The sequence below is a fragment of the Ostrinia furnacalis genome, unplaced genomic scaffold, assembly GCF_004193835.3.
Source record: "Ostrinia furnacalis isolate ACB-3 unplaced genomic scaffold, ASM419383v2 OfSCF7642, whole genome shotgun sequence".
NCBI lineage: Eukaryota > Metazoa > Arthropoda > Insecta > Lepidoptera > Crambidae > Ostrinia > Ostrinia furnacalis.
In genome coordinates this window covers 100222-125107 of record NW_021137881.1, presented here as the reverse complement: position 1 = coordinate 125107, position 24886 = coordinate 100222, and the positions used below count along the sequence as shown (strand labels likewise).

Here is a 24886-nt window from a genome sequence, read left to right as displayed (position 1 = left end):
ATAGTTGCTATTACATTGATGTTTTTGATATATTAAATAATGATCCGTAGCCAAAAAAGAGTACAAGAGTTGGTTCGCCGAATTTCCTTCACGATATTAAATAAAAGTTAAATATAGAGCATCCGGGAAATTATATCAATGATTTTATTATGAAGCTTGCATGAAAATTCTCTCGATATCTTTGAGGTCATTTTACAGGTAAAATTCTGTGAGCTTTGTTAAGGCATAAAGTACTTACATACGTATAACATCATTCCTTGCTATATGTATAGAACACTAGACCGGCTGTAAATACCTGCTGAACAACTGCAGTAACTGCCACTCCTTTGCCCTTTAAAAGTCAGTTAAAAACAAATAACAAAACATCAATATTGAGATTGGTTAAGCCGTATCATGTCCATATGTAGACTGTGACTCAAACTCGGCTCGTGTGCGTAGTTTATGCCGATAACAAAAGATTCTTGCACTTTTAGCCTTGATTAATAGTGTGGCAAGTAAAGTAACTGTATGGCTAGTTGTTACACACTGCTTTGCCCGATATTATTTTAATTTCAGTTACCAATTATGTAAAAACAGATTTTTTATAAAAGCTTCAGATGATATTCAAAATTAGCACGTGTTTCATATTTCTATTTTTACGTCAAAATGCCAATAATAATTTGTTTGTATTGGACTGGGTGTTTTCTATGTATAATAAGTATGTATTTACAAAAAAAAAGTATTCAAGTATGTTTATATCCGTTGTCTAGTACCCATAGTAGGGTAATTGCGCCGGTTTTCCGTCCAGCTCCTGTTTTCGTCCATTTGACCGACTTGCCACAAACAAATACCGNTTAAAAAAGTTTATTTTTATTATTATTACTTTGTATTATTGTCTATCGTATTATCTTTGTAAAACCAAAAATCGCATGTCTCTATCCCTATCACAACATATGCTATGATCGTTTACAAATAATACAAAGTAATAAAAACCACCGGTTATAGCGCCATTTTTTGGAGAAATTTATCAAATAACCAAAAAAACACGAATTTAAAAGCAGATTTTTTTCGAAAAGCATCATTGTTTATTATTTGTTGGCCTTTTTTGTGTATTTTATGTATTTTTTTAGTATCGCCTGTTATTTAGCATTATTACTGTTTTTATTTTATCAGGATGTACCGCTTAGTTCAAAAGTTATTACGTTTTCTTTACAATAAGTAATTGGAAGAAAAAAAAATCTATAAAAAATTAAAAAAAAATCTCAAAAAAATTTTGACCTTTTTTTGTCGATAAAAATAGGTCTAGTTTCATCTATTTTCATATGTACACTTTAACGTGACTCACACTGTATAATTACTCTGATGACATTCAGAAAGCCCGTCATCTCCATTTTAACGTTCTACCACAGAATAATAATAAGTACTACGTACAGAAGTTTTACTTCACGAAGGTATTTTAAAAAATGTATGCTCAATGTCATTAACAATATGGTGTAATTTAGCCTATCTCAAGAGTCAAGCACCATTTTGTTGACAAACGTCAGTGATCGGCACTGCGCCGAAGCTATAGGGCTGACTTCGGTAAAATGATGTGACGTGAGATGCCAAACTGCGGAAAATGGCGGAGGATATACATGATATAGCATGAATTATCATGAATAATACCTAACTATTTATTTACCTCTCAGTGTCTTGAGACAACTCAAAAAAGTACATTCTGTGTTTTTATTATTATTTAGGCAGTTAAATACTGCACAGTATTTAGTACACCATTTTCTTTATTTTCTTCCATCATACACAAATACACAAGAATACGCGTGCGTGATTCAATGTTCGCTCGTATGTGAGGCCTTGTGGAATAGTATCCTGTAGCTGGGCCATCGTGCGTGTTTTGTTTTCGATGTAAACTCGCGGAGATGAACAGGCCTGGTTCTACTAACGATTACTACTCAATTAATAGCCGATTACATAACTTTTTGCGTCTTAAGTATTTATATCTGGGAATACTTAGAGCACCTTCACTAAATTGACGGTCACGAAATGTTTATCGGTTCAGTACACAGTGTTATCGCAACTCAAAGTTGGTTCATTGTCGAACTTGATAGAGACAGATTCAATCTCAAACTATGGTAAAGTTCCGCTATATTCATAAAGTCTTACTACTTGTAGAATGAAGAGTCGACAGCGCTTGTTCCCAACGTGTCACACTAAAACGAGTAACCCTTTTTTTTCATCATGAGGAAATGCTTTGCAAAAAATCCCATTCAGTCACACACCCCTATTCGTATCCCTGTATTTTCTTACTGTAAGCTTTAAATTCTTCATTATTTTGATTTTTTATGCAGCATTTTTTAAGCTCTTATTACTGATATTAAAGGTATTTAATGTTTGTGATCAGTACCAGTGTGACTAGATGGGATTTTTTTCCCTACGATTAACAGGGTTACTCGTTTGGGTGTGACTCGTTGGAAACAAGCGGTCGACAGTTCATTTTTGTTGAAAAATAGCACCTATTACAAGTAACATAAGATGCCACAGTGTGTAGCCATGTGTTATTTGTACAATGTTTCCCGGTAAAGTTGTTATTTATTATATTGATATCTTTGGGATCATTACTCGTATAAGTTCTTGTGTGTCTTTACTCGTACCTCTCTAAACAATACAACTTTTTGTTATTGGGTTATTCGAAGTAAACCTAAGGAAAATTAAGCATAATATAGTTGTTATTACATTGATGTTTTTGATATATTCAATAATGATCCGTAGCCAAAAAAGAGTACAAGAGTTGGTTCGCCGAATTTCCTTCACGATATTAAATAAAAGTTAAATATAGAGCATCCGGGAAATTATATCAATGATTTTATTATGAAGCTTGCATGAAAATTCTCTCGATATCTTTGAGGTCATTTTACAGGTAAAGTACTTACATACGTATAACATCATTCCTTGCTATATGTATAGAACACTAGACCGGCTGTAAATACCTGCTGAACAACAGCAGTAACTGCCACTCCTTTGCCCTTTAAAAGTCAGTTAAAAACAAATAACAAAACATCAATATTGAGATTGGTTAAGCCGTATCATGTCCATATGTAGACTGTGACTCAAGCTCGGCTCGTGTGCGTAGTTTATGCCGATAACAAAAGATTCTTGCACTTTTAGCCTTGATTAATAGTGTGGCAAGTAAAGTAACTGTATGGCTAGTTGTTACACACTGCTTTGCCCGATATTATTTTAATTTCAGTTACCAATTATGTAAAAACAGATTTTTTATAAAAGCTTCAGATGATATTCAAAATAAGCACGTGTTTCATATTTCATTTTTTACGTCAAAATGCCTATTTGTTTGTATTGGACTGGGTGTTTTCTATGTATAATAAGTATGTATTTACAAAAAAAAAAAAGTATTCAAGTATGTTTATATCCGTTGTCTAGTAGGTACTAGACAACGGATATGGGTAGGTACCCATACAAGCTTTGCTTAGTTTGGGATTAGAAGCGCAGTTTAAAATGTCCAAGGATATAAAAAAAAAATCAGGTGTCCTGTATCCGCAGAAAGTTCATGAAAATTTTACTCAAGATTTTTTGTAGGTAACTAAAAAGATTGAAAGTATTAAAATGCATTGACATACAATTATTTTACAAGGAACGATTGTAGGTATTTAGTCGGCAAATATAGTTTGCAACAGCACCATATTAACTTTATAATACCTTACTTGTGGTTCTTACGTCAATCTCTATACAGAATAAACTGAATAAATAAAACAAGATTGGCATTTATCATAATAATGAGATTATTTATTCATATGAATAATGCCTCAGAAAATATAATGCCACTCATAAATAATGAGACTAAGGCTTGAATTCTGAAAAACAGCCAGAAAAACAGACAAAACACAGATGTTTTATTTTTCAAGTAACTATTTTCAAGTAACNCAGCCAGTTACTTGAAAAATAAAACATCTGTGTTTTGTCTAAATATTGGAATGCACTCTTACGCTACTGTCTACCAATAATTATAAATATTATATTGTTTCTCGGAGGAGGGCGATGATCTCTGCGACACAGTTTTGTACTTCTGCAGGGGTCATCATTATTTCCACTGTATCTTGTACCTTTGCCATTGTTATACCAAATAAAATTACTATTATAAAAACAATAGGATAAAATTGTAGAGATGAATCTCGGGACCTATGTACTGATCGCTCAATTACCAAAATGTTCTCCCACAACTGGAAAAGTACTCTATTCACGTTTCATAGCAACTTTTGTCCCAGAGGAGTAAACTTTTCTGTTACCGTCGACAGAGTGTTATTACGAAACTCTAGCTTTTTGATTGCCATGCTTAGTTAAAAACGGACCCATGTTTACTATCTAGGTCCTTTCATCTGCCACAGGAAACTACTTAAATATATTAGACTCATGCCCGTTTTCGCTTATCATCCCTAGTTTTTAAGTGACCCCTATGGTAACACATAACAGGCATTTTGTTTTCAAAGGGGTCACTTAAAAATTAGGGATTGATGGTAAAAACGGGTAATTGAAAGAATGGTATCGTATAGGAGCATATTACCACAAAATACCCAGAGAGGAGTAGACACGTCCTTTGTACGAACGAAAATGCCATTTTCTTTCCTTATTTCTTTGTTATCCTATGTTGGTAGGTTAATTGTATAGAATAAAATAAATTTCTAATCAATTTTTTCTTTATTATAGCATCACGGTGTGGAGGTCTACAACGACAGCCGAGCAAGAATGAGGATTACTTGTGGATGATGTAAGTAATAAATTTGATAATTAATAATCATAGAATAAATAATGCAATAAATCTAAAAATCTTCCTCTCTCCTAAAATGCAGTGCCCGACAGGGTCCATAATTGTATCTTACCTTATCAATAACACCTTTTGTAAACATTATGAAAGCAAATAAACTATTGAGTATTGAGTATTGAGAACTTAAACTTATCAGTTTCCATGGTCGGTCCCCAAATTTAGACTTCGTAGTCGGTCCTAAAATCTAGTTACAAATTGAAATTAGCTCACTAATTCCAGGAATAAGCCAGAATTTTGCACACCTATGTTTGACGACAACAATGCAATAGGATTCATAGCACAGATACAAGTATGTTTCATAGAGCTAATTTGAAACTGAAGTTGGTGAGTGGCTAAAATGCGATCTCTCGAGTCCACTTGTTTTTAATTAAGAAGTTTATGGCAATAAAATAATTCATGCTCCGCGCACGTTTAACAGATTGGTGTGTCTACTATGGCAACTCAAACTATGGCCATGCTTAATAACTTTTAAATTGACTATTATATGACTGTAGTAACACTTCAAGTAATTAATTCTGTATGCAACATACAAATAATCTACCTATTGTGACTATGACATGCAAGTTTCAAAACTAGGAAGTTGGTTATAGTACCTTACCTTAGTAAAAAATTAAGAAATGATGTGATTCGGTCAACCACTGAAAACTCTTTGGTTTCAGTTCACCAACGCCATAATTTTCGTCATGTTGGTGAGCTATTCCGTGAGATGATTTTTCATCATGGTAGATAGATATGATTGAACAATTAATATACAGCTACAATTAGATCACTTTTATCCCAGCTAACCATAGCATTGTAATTTTTCAGTGTGTTTGCGAACTTTAGAACTGTAATTTTAGAAAAGAACAAACCATATAGATTTTTATTAGCTGTAACCATACCATAACCGCCGATAATGCGAATATAATACTAAAAAAGCTTACTAAATAAGAAGTTAATCATGTCATTAATATTTCATATTAAAACATGACATGTACAACATATTAAATTGGATCAATTTAAACTTATTCTGAATTCAGTTACAATAACACTATGCAATTAAATACAGTATTCAGCATACTAATTGTTTATAAAATATACAACGCATTCATTGCACTTAATTGATTTTATAATGTTTGATTGTGTTATCATGTAGCTATTTTTAAAAAAGCATGATGAAATATAATGCCTGTAAGAAATGCAACCACGAAGGAGTCGTCAAGATAACGTTGTATATTTGATAAAAACCCTTTTATCTGTTACGTAATTAATATCAGCACTAACTTTCGGGAAATTTCTGGCTTCGTATTCAATTGGAAAGCCATAAAAATGAACAATACTTTCAATCAAATATTTGCTAGGGATTCAACCATTTGGTAGACTCAACTGAGAGAGATTAGTCAATTGCTTTTCAATTAATGGCATATCCATTAATTGAAAAGCAATTGACAGATTTACTGGAATAATAATTAATTGAAAGGTTGTATTTAGTAAGCTTTTAAATGCGAAGTTTATAATTTGAGTTAAAGATAATAATTATCTCTTTATTTGACCTTTAGAACTTGTATCTACAAATGTCAGAGAACTCTGCATGTGGCTCCTCCCACCGTTAATATTTATAAACATTCGCGTGTATTTTTTGTAAATATTATACTATGATAAGTAATACTATGATGATACAACGGTGTTCTAAATATGTTAAGCGATAAGTATTTGTAAAGAAGTTACAATAATTTATTGTAACTTGAAGTTTATCACAGAATTTTATCACAATTATTTTTAGTCCACGAGAAACAAGTTAACTCTTACAGTTAACTAGGAAAACGAGTCTAATTTTAATTTAGTAAAAAACTATTTTACACAAGGAATTGTCCAATGGCTTTGAACCTCTAACCTTTGTACAGTCAAATTTCGACCATAAGGGAGGTCAACAAACACAAGACTAAATCCATCTGCCTTGATAGTAAACGACGTAGTCAAATAAGAGTAAATATTCATAATCTTAAGTGGCACAAGGAGGGAATACCAAAACGATTGCAAAAGGCTTATTAGCAATAATGGTAGATCTAGAAGGTCGACTGCATGACGCTGCAGCATGGATAAGCTGTCCCGCTCAGGCCCGTGGTTAGGTAGTGCAAGTGAGGGAGACGGTTGGTCCGCTCGCTAGTGTCGAAACCCTCGGTTGCGTGCGCCTGCGCCCGCTGCGCGCTCTCGTGAACAGTCCGTGGTTGGACCACACTCCAGCGGTTGGAACGCTGTGTTCTAAGTTTGAAAGTGACAGTGGTGTTTAATATGGAGCACGCGCATCCCTAGACAGCTGGATAAAGGCCGCATAGAGACGTGCTTGCTTCGGTTAGTGATTTGTTTACTCGGAACTTGCTCACGTGGAAACTCACGCTTGCATTTAGTGTTCATCGACTGTCGATGAAATATTTTTATTTTTTTAATCGTGCAATCCTGTATCAATATCCTAATTATTTTAGCCTCGAGACGTTTCACTAAATCTTTAATGAACCGATAACATAATTTAACGACTGATATGAACAAAGTGTGTTATTCTGGCCGTATCATCTTGAAATGTTTAGTCAGTACGGAGTTAGAATGCGTATTTTAAAATAAAAGTTAAACAAACCAAGCGATGACCGTACATGTTTACATCCCAGTCAATGTCAACTAAACCTGTATTGGATTGTCTTCACAACACGTAAGGATCTCAAAGTAATCACACGTTGATTACTTACGAGCACCTAAAGTAATTAAGGCAAATGTGTTAATTTTCCACACGTGTAAGTGTCATACCACATAATTGATTTACGCCAGAATCTAATTGTGTGTAAAAATGAAACCAATCTAAATTCACCGTGTTGCAGAACTGTCTTGCGACAGATCGAAATACTGTTTATGTTGAGAATCGAGATTCCAATTCAAGGTAATATCAATTTACTTGTGTCTTTCCCGCTGCCGTAACTTGTGTAACATACACAGCACACGCTCATTATTTCATTCACTGTAATGTATCATAGGTAATTTGTGTTTTGTTACTTGACATAGTCTCATAACCCACATAAAGTTTGTTTATGCATTTAAATGTGCTAGCTACAGTATTTTGTTAAAAATCGATTTTTTAAAAGCTCTACATTTCTCAAGTGAAGTATTCTATTCTATTAAGCTTTAATTAAAGGTGGCTGTTCAATAAATTGAAATGGCATTATTGACAGGAGCAGCTTTAAATTCTCTCTACAATTTAAATAACCTGGGAACCAAAATAATCGGCCGTCAATTCCTTATCAGATTGTAATTTATAAATACCATTTTTTGTCACGTAGACTGTCTGTTATTAGGATTTAGGTACTTCAAATTATCTAGATACCTATTATTTTTTGACGTAGTTAAGTCTCTGATAATATTAATACAATTGGAAGATTATAATATAAATAACACCAACATTTATGATAAGCTGACTTGTAGGAAATACCTTATTTGAATTAAGATAATTAGATACTTTATTATTTTATCATTTGCCTAGCACATATAAATACAAAAAGTAATTACTCAGGTTTCTTTGTTTTTTTCGTAAATATGCCAAGTCAAATAAATTTTACTTGACTAGCAAAATATCACACAAATACTTGTTTATTTTTACAATGGGAATGTTTGCATTGTTTAGCTCGCTGTTCTCATTGTTGCGTAATTTTTGAAGGCGAACTAGTTCATTCACACTCATAGGCAACGCATTGACACTGCGCATTAGTTAAGGTCAGCTTAAAAACGTGTAACACATACCTACTTGCCAGAGGCCTCCAAAGCACGTACCTTCGCTTAAAGACAACACAATAATTTTTGCAAGTAGGTAATTTTATGTTCATTTATTAACAGCTTGTCCTCAACTTGTTTAATAGCAAAATAACGCAAAAAACATGATTCCATTTCACACAACAGATTTGAAACAAACTACTAACAAAAAGATACTAACAAAAACACTAAAAACCGTATTGTTTTCGTAAATACAGTTGAGGAAGATGCTAACTTTAATGTTATTTATATCAAACTGATGCTTCATTACGTCATATACACCATACCCATGTACACAATGTTTTACATAACACCATAAATTCGGAAATTCTGTGACCAACAAATGCTACATTTCCCAAATATACGAGTAAGTTGCCAAAAGATGCGCGAAGTCCTTTCTTGACGAACCGAGTGTGCCTCAGGCTAAAGACGTACACGATAGACATCTTAATGGAATGGAGATTGTTTATTAAATTTTACAGAACTCTGTATCGGGATTTTGGATTGTGTTAAAAAAGTTCACAAAAAGTTTTCCAATTTCAGACGTGGCGGACTTTTTGTAAAGCGTTGAACGACGAACATGAATTGCAAATTCTTAATACGTGTAAAACTTACTCGTGGGTCTCGTGTAGGGAACATGGAAACAACATAACTTGAGGGCAAATGACCTGATTCAAAAAAGCAACTCAGAAGTCTCTAACGGAATATTTTTTTATTTCTCTATTTTTTTAATAAAATACTCGTAGGTAGATACGTTAAAAAGCTTAGTTACCATAAAATTATTAAGTTTTGTGGTCTCGGTTATTATTGATATTCATTTATTTAATGGTTTGATGCGTAACGTAAGAAGTAACAAATAAAAACATAGATATCCAAGAATTTTCTATAAGCCTAATAAAAGTGGTTACGTAGCCAAATAATTTATAAAAATCAAAGATATACCTCCTACCTAGTATAATAGAAATCCTTGGCTCCGGTCCATTTTCGAGGCTAATACTTGATCGATCATGATAACATTTTGCCAAATATGTATCGCGGCCATTTCTAATTCACGCTCCGAGAATAATAGAACTGACGTAACACCATAAATTGCATCACGCCACTTGTCTGCGATGTTGCATCGAGGGCACGTGTCATCATGCCCAGGGATGTTATGTGAAGTACAAATTAAAGTACACAATCTGTAATAGCTCCTACGTATTAGCGAAAATTGGCTTACCTTCAAAGAAAGACACGCTCTTGGATTTCTCATTCAGGAAATTAATTAATGAAGCTTCTGAACAAAACATAGGCTTCGCACTACTTACAGGTTTTTGTACTATAAAGAAATAGGGAAAAAATGCTTTTATACAAAGTTCAGGTGTCTCTCTCAGAATTCGAACTATGTAGATGTATAGAGTACCTAGTAAGTATAAAAAGATGTAAATTATAACAAAGACAAACCCAAGAAAAACACATTGACGTAATTCAATTTCTTCTCTAACTATTTACTTTCATAAGTTAACTGTACCAGTAACCAAAACGAATCCATTTTACTCCTATTTGAAATATGATCCATTAGATCTTTAAAATATTTCTTTAACGTAGATATTAGAGCGTTTACCTTTATACTTTGACTCCTCATTAGTATTATAAGAAATGATTAGGTATGTTCCTTGCCTTGTTATACGTTCAGGAATTCTACTGGATTTGCCTGATGAGCCTTCCACTTGAACGGATTCGAACGCTACGAGAGACGCGATGGCCATTATTTCATATAGAACCCTCTTAGCACATGACGTATTTGCTCATTTGCTTCTTAGCCTTCATTCGAAGACGAATTATCTTTCGTTATTATGAACTTCTTTCCTGAACCTTTCAAAAACTTAAGTCCTATAATTTATTGTGATTGATGTTTAAAAATATCATCATCATCGTCATCATCATTTCAGCCATAGGACGTCCACTGCTGAACTTAGGCCTCCCCCAATGCTGTCCATGTTGTTCGATTAGTACCGGCCTCAGATCATAGAAAGTGCCGGTTTAAAAATATATGTAGTTAGTCTTAAATATCAATAATATCGCTGGAGGTTATCTACATAATAATCCTTAAGAGGTGTTTAATATTATCAGAGATATTGCAACATATTATTTTATTTAGGTTTATGAAAGTATTGCACTGATAAACATCAAATTCTGCTGATAAGACCGCCTTTATCGAGGGTTGGGATTTACGTGCACACACACCCTTTTCAAGCCGAAATTAAACAATAAAATGCGGTTGGTTCCAAAATTATTGTTTTAGGCTGAGATAATAAATACAATAGACTACGTACTTGATTACACGTAGAGAACCAATTCAATTTTAGAGGAACTTGATAGTTAAAGGAATTCTTTAATGGTTTAGATCACGATCGATCAAAGAGTCACGAATTCAATGTTTGTAATAACATTTAAGTGTAATTACGACTGTACCAATATTTTTATGCTTAATATTTTCGCCTCTGTGTTATACTTAACTGATAATATTCCAGATATAATATTATAGGTATTATTTAATAATAATTCTTTGAATGCATAAGATATCAAATTAAACAGAGGTTATCATATCCAGATAAGTGTTAAAGTCAATAATAATGACACATTACTGATAAACTGGACCGGCAAATCTTCAGTGTAGTATTTATTAAGTTTGTTAATACAGATTGTACTAATGACTGTTTCCATAACTAAGTCAAAATTAACACAGAAACATGTGTTTGTTTTGCAAACAACTTGAGAATTTTGTACAGCCGACAGGACGTCTGCCTGGATATTTTTTTTGCAAAATGGCATTTATTTATGACCCCACAAAGTTTAAATTCCATGTGCAACATTACATTTTTTTGTGATTTGCCAGTACATAAACAGACGATGGCCATGAAATAAGAGATAAACCTTGTTCAAAGCCATAAGGAAAAACAATTGCCATGCATGTTCTTAGTACATTAGTAGGCTGGCTTAGCAAATCCGGATGTGTGTCATTCTTCTCGTCATTGTTATCCATCACAACCTAGTCCATTTGCAAAGACAACCTCTTGAAAGTTTTTCTTATTGCCCAATTACTCATGTTTACTTGGATGACATTCTTATTTGTATGTTTGCTTGTTCCAGGTGGCGTTCGTAGTAGAACGATCATCGAAGGCAGAGCTCTGTCAGCTCAGTCAGTACAAACGGATAGCTTTAGTTATACGTCTGTGACCGATTGCGATAGAATGAACTGTTTGGGATCGCGCGAAACCGCTCAAAGTACCAAGTGACGATGATGTTGGAACACGTGGCTCTGATGCCCACGTGGTTTCTGATGGTGTGGCTCGGAGCCTGCATACTCTTCAGCCCTTTCGCGATATTCTTTGTGGTGTGCCTGCCCCAGTTGCCTCTCCTAGTCGTTAGGAGGGCTTGCCATATTCCATTCGAGTACATTTGATACTAGGATGCCGGGGTACAGCATAATAATGTGTAACATAGTGATATTATGATTCATTTTACTGTGTATAAGTGTAAATATTATTAAAATTATATTTTATATCTCATACAGTTGACTTTTTTGTACTCCTTGCTTGTTAGTTTTTTATCTGTTTACAATTAGCTGTAAGATTTCCAGTTAAACGTTGTTTACAATTCAATACTCGGTATCAACGTTGACTGCGTAATTAATAAATGAGTATGACTTTGTAGGTATAGACTTTACCCTATGAGACCGATATCATGGTTATTGAATAACACTGGGAGCAATTCAGAAGTTACTTACCAATTCTATGTGACCCGATAGTATGAACCTTTGCAAAATACAGCGGCTCTATTACCTCTACCGGGGCACGGTACGAAATGGAAATCGATATACCGAAAATTTTATTAGACGAGCAGAAATCGTTTATTTATTTAAGTAGATACCTTAATATCATAAATATTATTTTCCAAGGAAGCTTACCTGTAACTGTGGATTATGGATATAAATGTAAGAAGATACAATTTCGTAGAAAAAAAGAATTGTATCCGTTTCTGTAACAGACAATTCTATATTAAATTTATTTAGTGAGCAGTAGGCATTTGAAATAGGCAGTACTACAAACATTTTCACTAACACAAACTAAGACCTATCTCAGGATCTTTTGCATTTAAGAAACGATATTTTCATACAAAGCAAAGAATATTCTCGAACAAGCAATATCACTTTACCTTTTTAACCGATTCTCTGCGCACATTATGATAGTGTTTGTTCTAGGTACGTAAGTAGTATCTATACAGGGAGTATTGATAAATTCATTTTGATTATTTTAATTTTCATACAAATTGGATTTCATAAAAAAAATTGTATGAAAATTAAAAAAATTAAAATGATGATATCAAATTTCTGACTTCACCATACCATTTATATGACCACGTTAACATGAGTTAGTGTCGGCTCATATACCCATTTACCTAACACCCTGTAGATAGGTACAAAGTGTAGGAACAACTGGCCATCGAAAACTCCAGAAGCATTCTACTTGCTACAATTACAACATAGACACTATGTCAGTTTTGCAAGTTTTGTACACAAGTTATTGTGTGTCACGACTCACGTCTTAGGTTCTCTCGTACTAAGTAGCAATGAGCCTAAACCAGATTCGAAAAATAACTGGCTACATAATTGGATAAGTTAAATGTACCAATGGGTAGGTTCATACCTACTTCATAAGTAAGTACTAAAAATACTGAAGTATAGTATTATGTCTACATAATTTAAATAGAGTCCTTAGACCGCGATGAGCCTTAAATTTTTCTAGAATATCAAACTAAATAGGGCGAAGAATGGTAATTTTGCACATAGTATATTCTCTATCTTTTTAATATAGTAACTGTATTACAGATCACGTCTTGGTCATTTTGCATTAATTAACTTCTATATTCATTTTACAACTGAATAACTATTGTTGGTACTTAGTGCCAATAACTGTTTAATAAATAACTATGAGTATCTACTCGTATTATATCAGTAACCTACTTATTGTCTTGATGAATTCAGTCAAGTGGTATCTCTTGAGTCAGTATAAATAACATGTTTCTATTGACACTTGTTATAGTGTCAATGGCTCCTTTTGAAACAATTAATGGAGTTACTGGAGTGGTGGTTAATAAACTGGGCTTAAAATAGAATGCCCTGGGATCCCTTCAAGTACCGTTTTGTTTTCAGGTCGGATCAAAGTTATATCGAAACTGAATAAATGTATTTAGTTAGGAGGGCTTTTATTACCCGGCTATTAAGTTATAGTATGTTTCAAATAGTTTCAATCCAACCAGAAAGAAACTACATAATTATTCTACTGAAAAATGTGTTTAATGACACCTCTCGACGCAAGATAGGTTGCAGTTAAAAAAAGTCATTTTCTACTACAAAACCTGAAAATATTTACTAAAAGTTTAGTTTTGCTATTTTAAAATGTTGTCCCTTACATTCCTTGAGACCTTCAACTTGGTTCGAAAATATAAAATCACATTTAATGAGGGCTATCGTTTTTATACTTAACAGTTGGCACCCCTGGCGATTGACAGGACCTTACTCTACAGTGGCGCCATCTTGATGAGTGCAAATGCGATAGTCCTCCTACCACTTTAGCGCTCACCAGTTGGCGCCACTGTCTTCGCTACTAGCAAGTGACAAGACCTTACTCTACAGTGGCGCTAACTGGTAAGCGCTAAAACGATAGCCTTCATTACAAACTCTATTCTAAAATGCAGTTTATGTAAATAATATTTTGGATAAATATTACCTATTTAGCTTAGTGAAGCTTTACAATTTGGACCATTTTAAATGATGCGTAGTAGTAGCGTTACGAATGCAAAGGATGCAATGACGTTAGTGCATCCAAACATGAAACAAGTTATGTTTGATAAAATCTGAAATATCTCGTGAAAATAAAAGCTTCTGTGAGTTTAAGAGATTGGGAGTAGACCATAACCGCGAGCAATTTCTTAAATTACCACAAATTGATATTTCTAAATTAATAATTACTAAACACGTTTTAATTAAAGAATTGTTAATTTAAAACGAATAAAAATTGTAATTACTTGATTGATTATGAAATTAAATAATAATAAAAGCTAATGTTCCTTGTGGCGCCATCTAGCGCCCCTGCTCAGATTAAAAACGTCGGATTGTAGAGACTACTTCACAAGTTGCGTTATATCGCAACTCTACACAGTTCTTGGCTGGCTTACAATCCATCCAAGAAGTTTCTGAACATAGCGTCTAGATGTCATTATCTAAGATTCAGTGGCAGGACAACATTTCAGTAAACAGGTTTACCCGAATGCGAAAAGGTAAGTAATGTGTTTTTGTTATTAACTATCAATTTTTAGATAATGGCTTGGTAATTGATGACAACGATTTTTTTATGCCATGGACAAAAAATATTGAAGTATATGTCCGACGGGCTTCTCATTTTACTCGTCCTGAAAAAAGAAAATTACCAGTTCAGCAGAATTTTTCATCTATCCTACTCCGCTATGTGACTCACATCAGATTATTAAGGTCTTGATATATTAATTAAATAATTATTTTGTATTGGTTTCGTCAAATCAAATCAATTTGGGTAAACGTTGGGTTTTTCAGTGTTTCGTCAGATAAAACGTCTGAAATTAAAGGAAAAAGAAATTTATGCTAAATAATTAAAACAAAGAACCACAACCTTACAAGGTAAATCCTTACTCTTAATAATATCATATACGAGTCAAGGCAATTCGAAGAAATTAAAAACACCTTTCACTAGGACGTGATCTGTGACTCATCCAACTGTACCTCTAGTACGAAAAACTTTCGAGTTCGTTTCGTTTGCGTATTCAAAGTGTCATCGAAAAATTTTGTATGAAAAATTAAACAGCGCCCCCTATATTATAGCCGCCCTAGGGGGCGCTGTTTAATTTTTCATACAAAATTTTTCGATGACACTTTGAATACGCAACGAAACGAACTCGAAAGTTTTTCGTACTAGAGGTACTGATCAGAAAAAAAGGAAACTCATATAATTAAGTCCGATACACATTGCAAGCTGTGTAAAAATAGTTCTACTGGTATAATAGGTACCTAGGTAATTAAAAATACCCAGGTGGTACTGTAGAAGGCTGTAATATATATCCAGCGAATGTCATACACCGTGTGACCTGCCTAAATGATCTAATTATATGTTCTATACCTTAGAAGCTTATCAGTTGGTGGGACAAAGTACGGGTCCATTGCATTCGCCAGCAAGGACGCGGTCGGAGATGTAGAGACGCTGGATATGGCGGTATTTTGGTAAGCTTAAGTACTATCAACAGCACATCAGAGGCTGAGTGTGAGTTGAGTGAGCGCGTTAAAAAAATATCATCATCAACAGCCCTTTACAGTCCACTGCTGGACTATGAGCCTCCTCCACTATAGTGGAGGGTTTTGCCATAATCTCCACGCTTGGCAGGCGGGTTGGAGATCGCAGTTTAAAAGATTGATGTTTTTCAGAGAGCGCTGCTGCCCATTCTCTGTTTGATGTGTAGTCCCTAAGTCGCCTCTTACGACACCCGCGGGTGTCGTAAGCCGTGTGGTGACGGCAGAGTAGAATACATTTGTCACCAACCCCTACTAAAAAAATATATTATTATGAAAATTTTCGTTCTTGAAAGTTTCCGCTAGGGGCGCTGTACAACCCGTTTTTTACGCTCTCACTAGTGACGACGTTTGATGTAAACTCACACTATGCCCTCAGACTCTTGTAAAATAGCACCTATTACAAATTGCCTAAGATGCCATTGTGTTAGCTCGATGTGCTGTCGTCTGTTAAATATCGAGTTTTTTTTCAGACAGTAGTATGACTATTATTATTAAGTCTTTTTTGAAACACACTTTATAAATACTTACTAATCATAAATTTTGTGTTACCTTAGAGAACAGTATTATAAAATGCATCTCTACACTTACTATACAGGGTGTTAGGTAAATAGGTATGAGCCGACACTAGCCCATGTTAACATATGCATATAAATGGTATGGTGAAGTCAGAAAATTGATATCATCATTTTAATTATTTTAATTTTCATACAAATCAGATTCTTAAAATTTTATTTTGTATGAACATTTAAAAAATTAAAATGATGATATCAAATTTCTGACTTCAGCATACCATTTATATGCATATGTTAACATGGGCTAGTGTCGGCTCATATACCCATTTACCTAACACCCTGTATAGCTATTATAGGTAAGGTTTTTGCTGGGGCTTTTTGCTATGTTTATTTCATGTTTTGGCGTCGTTACGGAATACAAAGTAAAAATATGTTCTAATGTCTAAGGTCTATTTTATTAGATTGTAAATAATAAAATGATTATTTATTTATTATGTATCAAAGGTAATTCTACATATACGAACGCAGTTTATGACACACACTTCGCAATACTTTTTTGCAGTACCTACTAGTACTTAACGTTGACAGTTTTAGGTCACAATGTATTAAAATCATCGTTAATATACATTTAAATCAAACTTCGCTTACGAAAAATGTGAACAATACATTATATTAAACCAGGAAAACCAGTAATTGAATCATAAAACTGTCACTTCTAGGCGCAGTACATGAATGGCGGCAAGTTACATGCGCGAGCGCAACCACCAGCGCGCCACTCTACAACCACTCTCCGACCCCGCAACATGGCGGCTTTGCCTCTGCCCGTGCGCGTGAGTACAGCCTTATTCATTAAACACTTCATTAACAACCTCTTGCGAAACCACTCAATCATCTGTTTCACCACATATCGCAATATGTCTACGTCTATCCATCTAGACGCCATTGTCATGGGGTTCTCGCATGTTGGCGCGCTCTGACCGTCGCATGTTTACTAATAGTTTTCATTTGTTTATGACGAGATGAAGGGAAAATTGTTTTAGGGATAATCTTACGAACATGGTGCGAAGGTGTTAACTTAAAAAATTAGCCAAAGTAACTTACTTGACTCTTTTTCTAACAATGTTTATTCTAATGCTCTTGGACACTGGCAAGATAGTAAATAGCACAAAAATCAAGTGTAGGTACCTAAATGGCAGACACTTCACGGGTGTTCCGTTGTTCTGTCGTTAGTCACGGTATTATATCGCTGTCAGAGGACTTTTATCTACAAAACTATTGATTTAGTTATTTTGGGTTAACTGTTAACTTTAAATGCATAAGACATTAAAATACTTTAACCCAATTCGTAATCAATTTTACTGTGATAATGACCTTGATATCGATTAATTTCATACACTCTATACACCCAAACTATTAAGTAATTTGAGCCTAAACACTTAGTCTGAGTTGCACCACCTTAATTTAACCGTAACAATAACAATAACCGGTGATTTTTGTATGGTATTTGACAGGTTTTTGACGTTTGTCAAATTTAAAGTAAGACGGTGCATCTCAGCCTTACTAACCATTTGATCCAGATAGTTAATTAATTGGTTATAAATGATCCATAGATACGCAATACTCAACCTGCTCTTATTTTAATTGTTTAACATTGTAAAGTTGTTAGATCATACATAGAGCAACAAACAGCGCAAATAAAGTGTATCTAACGCCCGTATTCACAAACACTACTATGAGGTCTCACAGTGCGCGTAGACGCACAAGGTGACACATGAACCAATCACAGAGCTCTATTCAATGCTGTGCGTTCGATTTGCTGCTTCACATAAGCAAGCATCGTTTGTGAATACGGGCGTACCTGGCGTACACACGTCATTCATTTCTTAATATTTTATGCACATATTGGTATCTGCCATGGCGTTTGCTGATAAGTACCGGTACCTCTGAGTCAGACCCACTCTTGAAAACCATGAAGTAGCATACAATAGTGACAAATTGACACTAGTGACACTATTGAATTGCGTTTCGACAATACCTGCTGCGATCCGCACTGTTGCCCGCTCGTTTTCTATTCATAAAGCATGTTGCAGTAATAGTCAATAAATAATATAACTTACAAACTCTATGCCAATATTATTCTTCGCTAATAAAACTGCCTTACAAGACATACTTATTGTTATTACCAACTTGAAATAATACCGAAATGCACATAAAGTTTTTAGTTTATTATTGTAGTATTATGTAATAAGTTTTCGGTACGACACAGGCAGGGTTACTAATAAAATTACTATACTGTTTTTTATTTTCTTCTTTATTTTATAGTAAGTTAATATAAATAAATAGATTTGACTCTATAAAGATATCAAATTAGAACCGTAAGCTACATAATCTACATAATGCTGCTGAAAAACTTGCCTGAAATGTACAGAATTATGTTTTTTATGCAAACAGTAAGTTGGTTATGATCTGAAAGGTCGTAGCAAGATAAAGATGTCACATACAAATATGTATAGTACAATACAACATCTTTAGAATTATTTAAAATTGTTAAACAATATCCTCAAATTCTAGGTTCATTGCTAAAACCTACTCAGTATTTCATGTCTAGCTTGGCCCTTAACCTCATTATAAATACCCTCACGTATTTATATTCTAAGTAAGCTCTTGTTTACACACAATAAGGCTTTCTACAGACGTCTTCGCGCATAGGGCGACGACAGACCTTTCAATTCACCTATAGGCGCCGGCGCAGGGTCACTGAACTCGTCTGCTTTGATAGGGAATGCACAATGATGCGACTACGTGCAAATGTTGCATCGTATCTCTTTCTTTCACTTCACTTCTCCGTGATTCGCCTTTAAATATCACAGTAAAATACCTAGGTCCTTTATTGAGTAAGGTTCGGAATTAACTAAACCATTTCTCAAGCCACAAGTGATGAAACTGCAAATATGAGCCGCAATTTTTCAAAAAATGAATTTAAACTTTTAAGTTAATCTGATTTCAACTAATTTAAAATGTAACTATTAGTAAATTAAGTAAGTGATTTTTTTAAATCAGGCTGGTAAAAAAGCTCTAAAATATTAAAGAAAAAAGTATTTAAAAGCTACCTCAAAAATATTCGAGGCCTAATTAAGTGTCAACCTTTGCTCATGAACTTTTCAAGTTGTAAGACCTTTTGGTTTCTTAAAAATATGAACCACACAAATTACTAGAGATTTTAAATTTCAGTGATCTTTTTAAATGAGCTTTTTTGTAATGCGCAGTATTATGTGTAAAATATTGTTATGATTTTAAATCGCCACTCTTTCGATTCATATGAATAAATTACTGTCAGAATTGTACTGTTTTTGTAAAAGTTATTTTAATGTAAACCTCTGAAAAATTCGCAACATCGTAATGTTGCTGGATATAAATTCAACTCTTTAAGACGCCTCTCCATAATTTTATACAAAATACGAGTAGTAGATGCATTCGGCATTATTAAATTGGTATAATAATGCATTGTAAACTATCAAATTATTAGTATAGGTACCGGGCATCGAAAAAGCAAATTGAATAGTTTTGACATTGACTGGCGAATTTTTGGTAGGCGGTAGCCAACTTGAAAGATCTAGTCAAGAGCCTAACTCAGCGTATTTTAATTAGACTGTTTATTGACTTGATCAACGACCTCACTTATTAGTATTGTATCATTTCTTAGACCTTGGGAGCAGGAGCGCCGGAACGCGCGGCCATGCGGCGCCGGCGCCGTTTCCGGGTCCGGCACAGCCTACGAGCGCTCTGTCAATAGTTCCACGAAGTTGATCATGATTTCACGGCTTCCATGACCCCTGTATTGTGTCAATGCTGAGAATAATCATTGACCGAGGTGCAGTGGCCTTCCCTCGCTGTGCACTTAATAGTGTGAAATTAATTACTACACAATTAAGAGCTTGTTTAACTAACATCGAAAGAATTTCATGTCAGCGCGATATAACATCTCGATCGTCATCGGATTGATCGCAATATCAAACAATCGTAGTGGAAATAAAGATTATAAAAATAGTAATATGGAAACAGTGTTGAAAACATGTATTTCTTTTTGAAAAACGATTCGAAAGTCCCAAAGAAGAATAATCAACTGGATTTTTGTTCAGCGTAGGTATTTTGTACGAGTTCCAAGTAATACAAAGAAAAATTATATTATAGTCCATCCCTAAAAATCAACATGAATCCGCCAACTTATGAACAGGATTTTAACCTAGGAGTTAGTGATAGCTTCTTATTACTTTTAACTTTATTTTTAAAGTTACAGTACACAATACCACATATTATCAGGTGTGCGGCTTAGTTGCAGTAGATACGAGATAAATGGCCGTCAACGTTAAACAAAGACACCAACAACGTGTCAGTCGTTTTGTGCCAAACGACTTTTTAAGCATTAATATGACTTATGCCTCTCGGTTCGACACACCCTGACCTAATGCTTTGTATGTAGCCATATTTCGCAAGCACCACGTGCGGGCTTATGTGAATAAACACTCAGCCGAGCATTTGTGGACTCTATTGCCCAAAATTTAAGCTTTAAAATATAGTTTGGTTTTGACTCATGGGAGTGGGTGCACTATTGAACCAGGCTGTCACGAGCGTATGAATAAAATTGCGCTCGCAAGCATTAACCTACATGATATATGACAGTGATTTCGGCTTTAAGCTAATTAAGCCACGCAGTCAAATGGGCGGGATCCTGTGAACGTTAAGTATCTGCATCCTTCCAAACTAAAGTGCACAAACTGTAGGTAACACAGAGTTTTCATAGTCGACAACAGTTATTCCTTCCTAAGTCCTACAACCTAAAAGACATGCACTTATATAAATGAAGATATGCCCTATGGTGCACCATAGGCGGCTCCAGGTAACATCTCACCTTTGGGTGAGACTGTGATCAGGAGCCAGTGCAATCAATTTAAAAACTTAATGCATTCTCAATTTTAAAATTCCTAGGTTAAAAATAATAATACGAACTTGCAACTGTCTATACATTACCTAATTGCGCTGGCTGTTGTATCTTAAAAAATGCCTTAATTAACAATCGCCATATGGGTTCATTAATCCGAATATTTTCAACACGGGCGCAAAAAATACTTTAAAACTTAACATTAATTGCTGTAGAAAATTTGGGTCAGTAAACGTTGTAGGTAATACTATAGTATATTAAATTCATAGATATGTAATAGTGGGTTATAGTAAATACTGGACAGCTAAACATTCGCGTTCAAGGCAATTGCTAATTGCTCTCTTTGCAGTCGGCACTTAATGTTAATCTTAGAACTTGTTTCCGATGTGATGTAGGGAAAAATATCAGATAAGTATAGGTTGCATTACAATGTCATACTTACTTAATTAGGTTCTCTCTTAAGTAAATAAGATCAGTATGAGGGAAGATCAATCCATGTAGCATAATCTACTTTTTGTATAGTTTCCAAATGCACTCGAGGTTTGTTTCCTAAAGTAGATTATAAGACCCAAAACTCGTCTCTCGTACGAGTATCTAGAGGTTAAATCCTATTGAGTACTTGTACGTCACTAACTTATAAACTGTTTTAGTTGTGATTTGATGAGTTGGTACGTTTTCCTGGAGTCATTTCGCACCTCGAATGATTCGGTCCGCGCAGTGTTATTGGGGGCTACTTGATATAAAAAAACCTGATTATACTACTTTTTATAATTTGGTCTTACAACAATATTCATAATCCTATTATTGTCATGTGAGGGCGCCCACGAATTACTCGTACATGCTTGGAATGCGGCAGTAGTCCAGTGTCACGAGCAATAGAGTTAGACAGGTCTCAAACTAGATAAAATCTTACTTAATCGGTGGTTGATTCTTTAAGTTCATATAATTTTCTTTCTTTTCAGTTTCTATGCCTCTTGGTGGCAGGGGTGCTAGCAGATCCAAGCCCCGGCCGCGTGCCCAAAGTGTATAACGCGCTCATCACTTCAAACCAGAATTTGGAGCCCAGCAAGGCGTACCCGGTCTACCAACCAGTGCTGCACGACGCATTCACGTTCCCATACCAACCAGCTGTCTTCTACAGAGATTTTCCGTTGACTAACGTGAGTATTTTAAAAACTACATAGGACTTAATCGTGGCATGGTGTGGCATATTTTTCACCAGTTTAGTTTGTCACTTATGCTAGGTATCCAACTATGCCTCTGAATAGTTTTTACATTAAATCGACGTAGAATACATTTGTCACCAACCCCTACTCTTCCTTTACACACCAAACAAAGAACGGGTAGCAGGCAGCGCTCTCTGAAAAACATCAATCTTTTAAACTGCGATCTCCATCCCGCCTACCAATCGTGGGGATTATGGAAAAACACTCCACTATTAGTGGAGGAGGCTCGTAGTCCAGCAGTGAACTGTAAAGGGCTGTTGATGCTGATAATGATGACTGTACTGTTACTTCAGTTATTACAAACTTATAACCCACACAATTGAAGAAGAAGAAGAACCTAGTAGAGTTTGGAAAATAAACCTATAACCGAGCATCTATGATACAGAATTATTAAAAATCTAGTTCTTTTTATTTCAGACTTAAAAATCCATAGAAGGTACTACTTATTAAAGTGTAGTATTTGATTAAAATTATTATTTTGATACCAAATCCGAAGGTTATAGTGGAGCATCATAATAATACAAACAATTTGAAATTTCCAGGGGATACAACCAGTGCCTGCGGCGCCGTCTAAAGATGCGAAACCAGTTGCGCCCGCAGCGCCGGAGCCGGCGCCCCAGGAGCCCCCGGAACAGAAGCCCCCCGCCGAGGAGAGCCCGGCGCCCAGCTCTCCCCCTAGCCACGAACCCACCCCTGCCCCGCCGCTTTCACCCAACACCCAGTCTCCCATACCTTTAAATCAATTCGGACTTCCACCGCAAGTTCTCCCTTTAGGACGTTTCGATCCAGCTTACAGTGGATTCACACAAGTTGGACCTTTCACATACACCTACCCCAATATTCGATTCTACGACCCATACGACCCCTTTTCTTTCAGTAGTTACAGTCCTTATGCCTTGCCGTCCTTGTACAGGCCTCTGGGAAATGTCCTGGAGCAAGGGGGGCCAGAACCTTCGGGCAAGGAAACTCTGTCCTCAGCAAGAGGACCTGCACCACAACAGCCACAAGCCCCACCTTCTGAGCCCAGTGATCTCAATGTATTGAACTATTCCTCAAAGGACCCTGCCATACCCAATGTCCCGCCCCCACCCTTGCCGGACGGAGGTCTGAAATCTGATGATAAGTCCGAATAGTTTCGTAATAGAGTCGTAATTTCTAAAATACATTAAACTAACATTTATGGGTTTTATTGAACATTAAAAAAAAAAAGCGTATCACTTTCCAAGTTATTATATAAAAAGAAAAAGAAATGCGTTTATGTTCCTTCTTTATTTACTTGTACCTATTCACATCTAGGTATAAATGTACCTATGTGTTTCTTAAAACATTTTCAGTGTAGGTATAAAATATTTTTTACAAGACATCATAAAAGTCTATCTCCCAATTGAGCTCTTTAGTTAATTCCAAAGGTATATACCACTCGAAGTAGTAATAATCAAAAAATTGGTTAATGAGATAATAGTAGCTAACTCTACAGATACATATTGTGAATTTTTGGGAATCATACTTTACGTTCTCGTCATAAGGAGACGTCGACTTGATATAAACACAGTCAGGTTCGCTTGAAACACTTAACCAATCCTGAAAATAATAAAATTATTTAATACTTTGTATAATGCAATGTTTGATTACTTATACCTATTCCATCGAAATAACCTTTTTAACTAGATTTTTTGAGTAAAATTTAATGAAAAAAGCTGTGAGTGTAAGTAGGTACAATGTTTCATATTGACAACATATTTTCACCTCAACAACCTTACGTATGAAATATAATACGTAATTAATTATTGCTAAAGCACATTAATCTAAGCCAGCGGTTCCCGAATGGTGGTCCGCGGAACCTTGGGGTTCCGTGGAAAGGCCGCGAGGGTTCTGTAAAAAATATCATCCCACGTTTCGTGACCGACGTTGTTCGCTCGCACCGACTTGTTTACGCACAAGGGAGGGGCAGGGCGTGCGGGCGGAGTAGTACGGGGGTTCCGCTAGGAAAAGTATAATCAATTAGGGTTCCTTGGCAAAAAAAAATTGGGAAACCCTGATCTAAGCGTCAATAGTAGGTAATAGGTGAATTTTACAACTGAAATTTCTGATGTCTTGCTTTTATTTACTACATTGGTTTGATCACCCACAAATGGGACACCTGTATAGATGTTATACAATATTACCCTATTTTCTTCAGTGGCTGGTTTAAATAAAACTTACCCCTATAAGAAGCTTTCCTTTTAAGTCTTCATATTTGTAATAAAACCTTGCCACAAGCTC

The 24886-nt window shown here is 35.1% G+C and overlaps 1 protein-coding gene across 1 annotated transcript; it reads left to right on the top strand.

The window, feature by feature from the left end:
- The first annotated feature begins 15786 nt into the window (after positions 1-15786).
- LOC114365772 (vegetative cell wall protein gp1) lies at positions 15787-24183 on the top strand. Its single transcript, XM_028322437.1, has 4 exons — positions 15787-15878; positions 17179-17289; positions 22361-22558; positions 23167-24183. The coding sequence occupies exons 2-4, from the start codon at positions 17188-17190 to the stop codon at positions 23755-23757; spliced, it is 891 nt and encodes a 296-aa protein (XP_028178238.1). The 5' UTR covers positions 15787-15878; positions 17179-17187; the 3' UTR covers positions 23758-24183.
- The last annotated feature ends 703 nt before the right edge of the window (positions 24184-24886 follow it).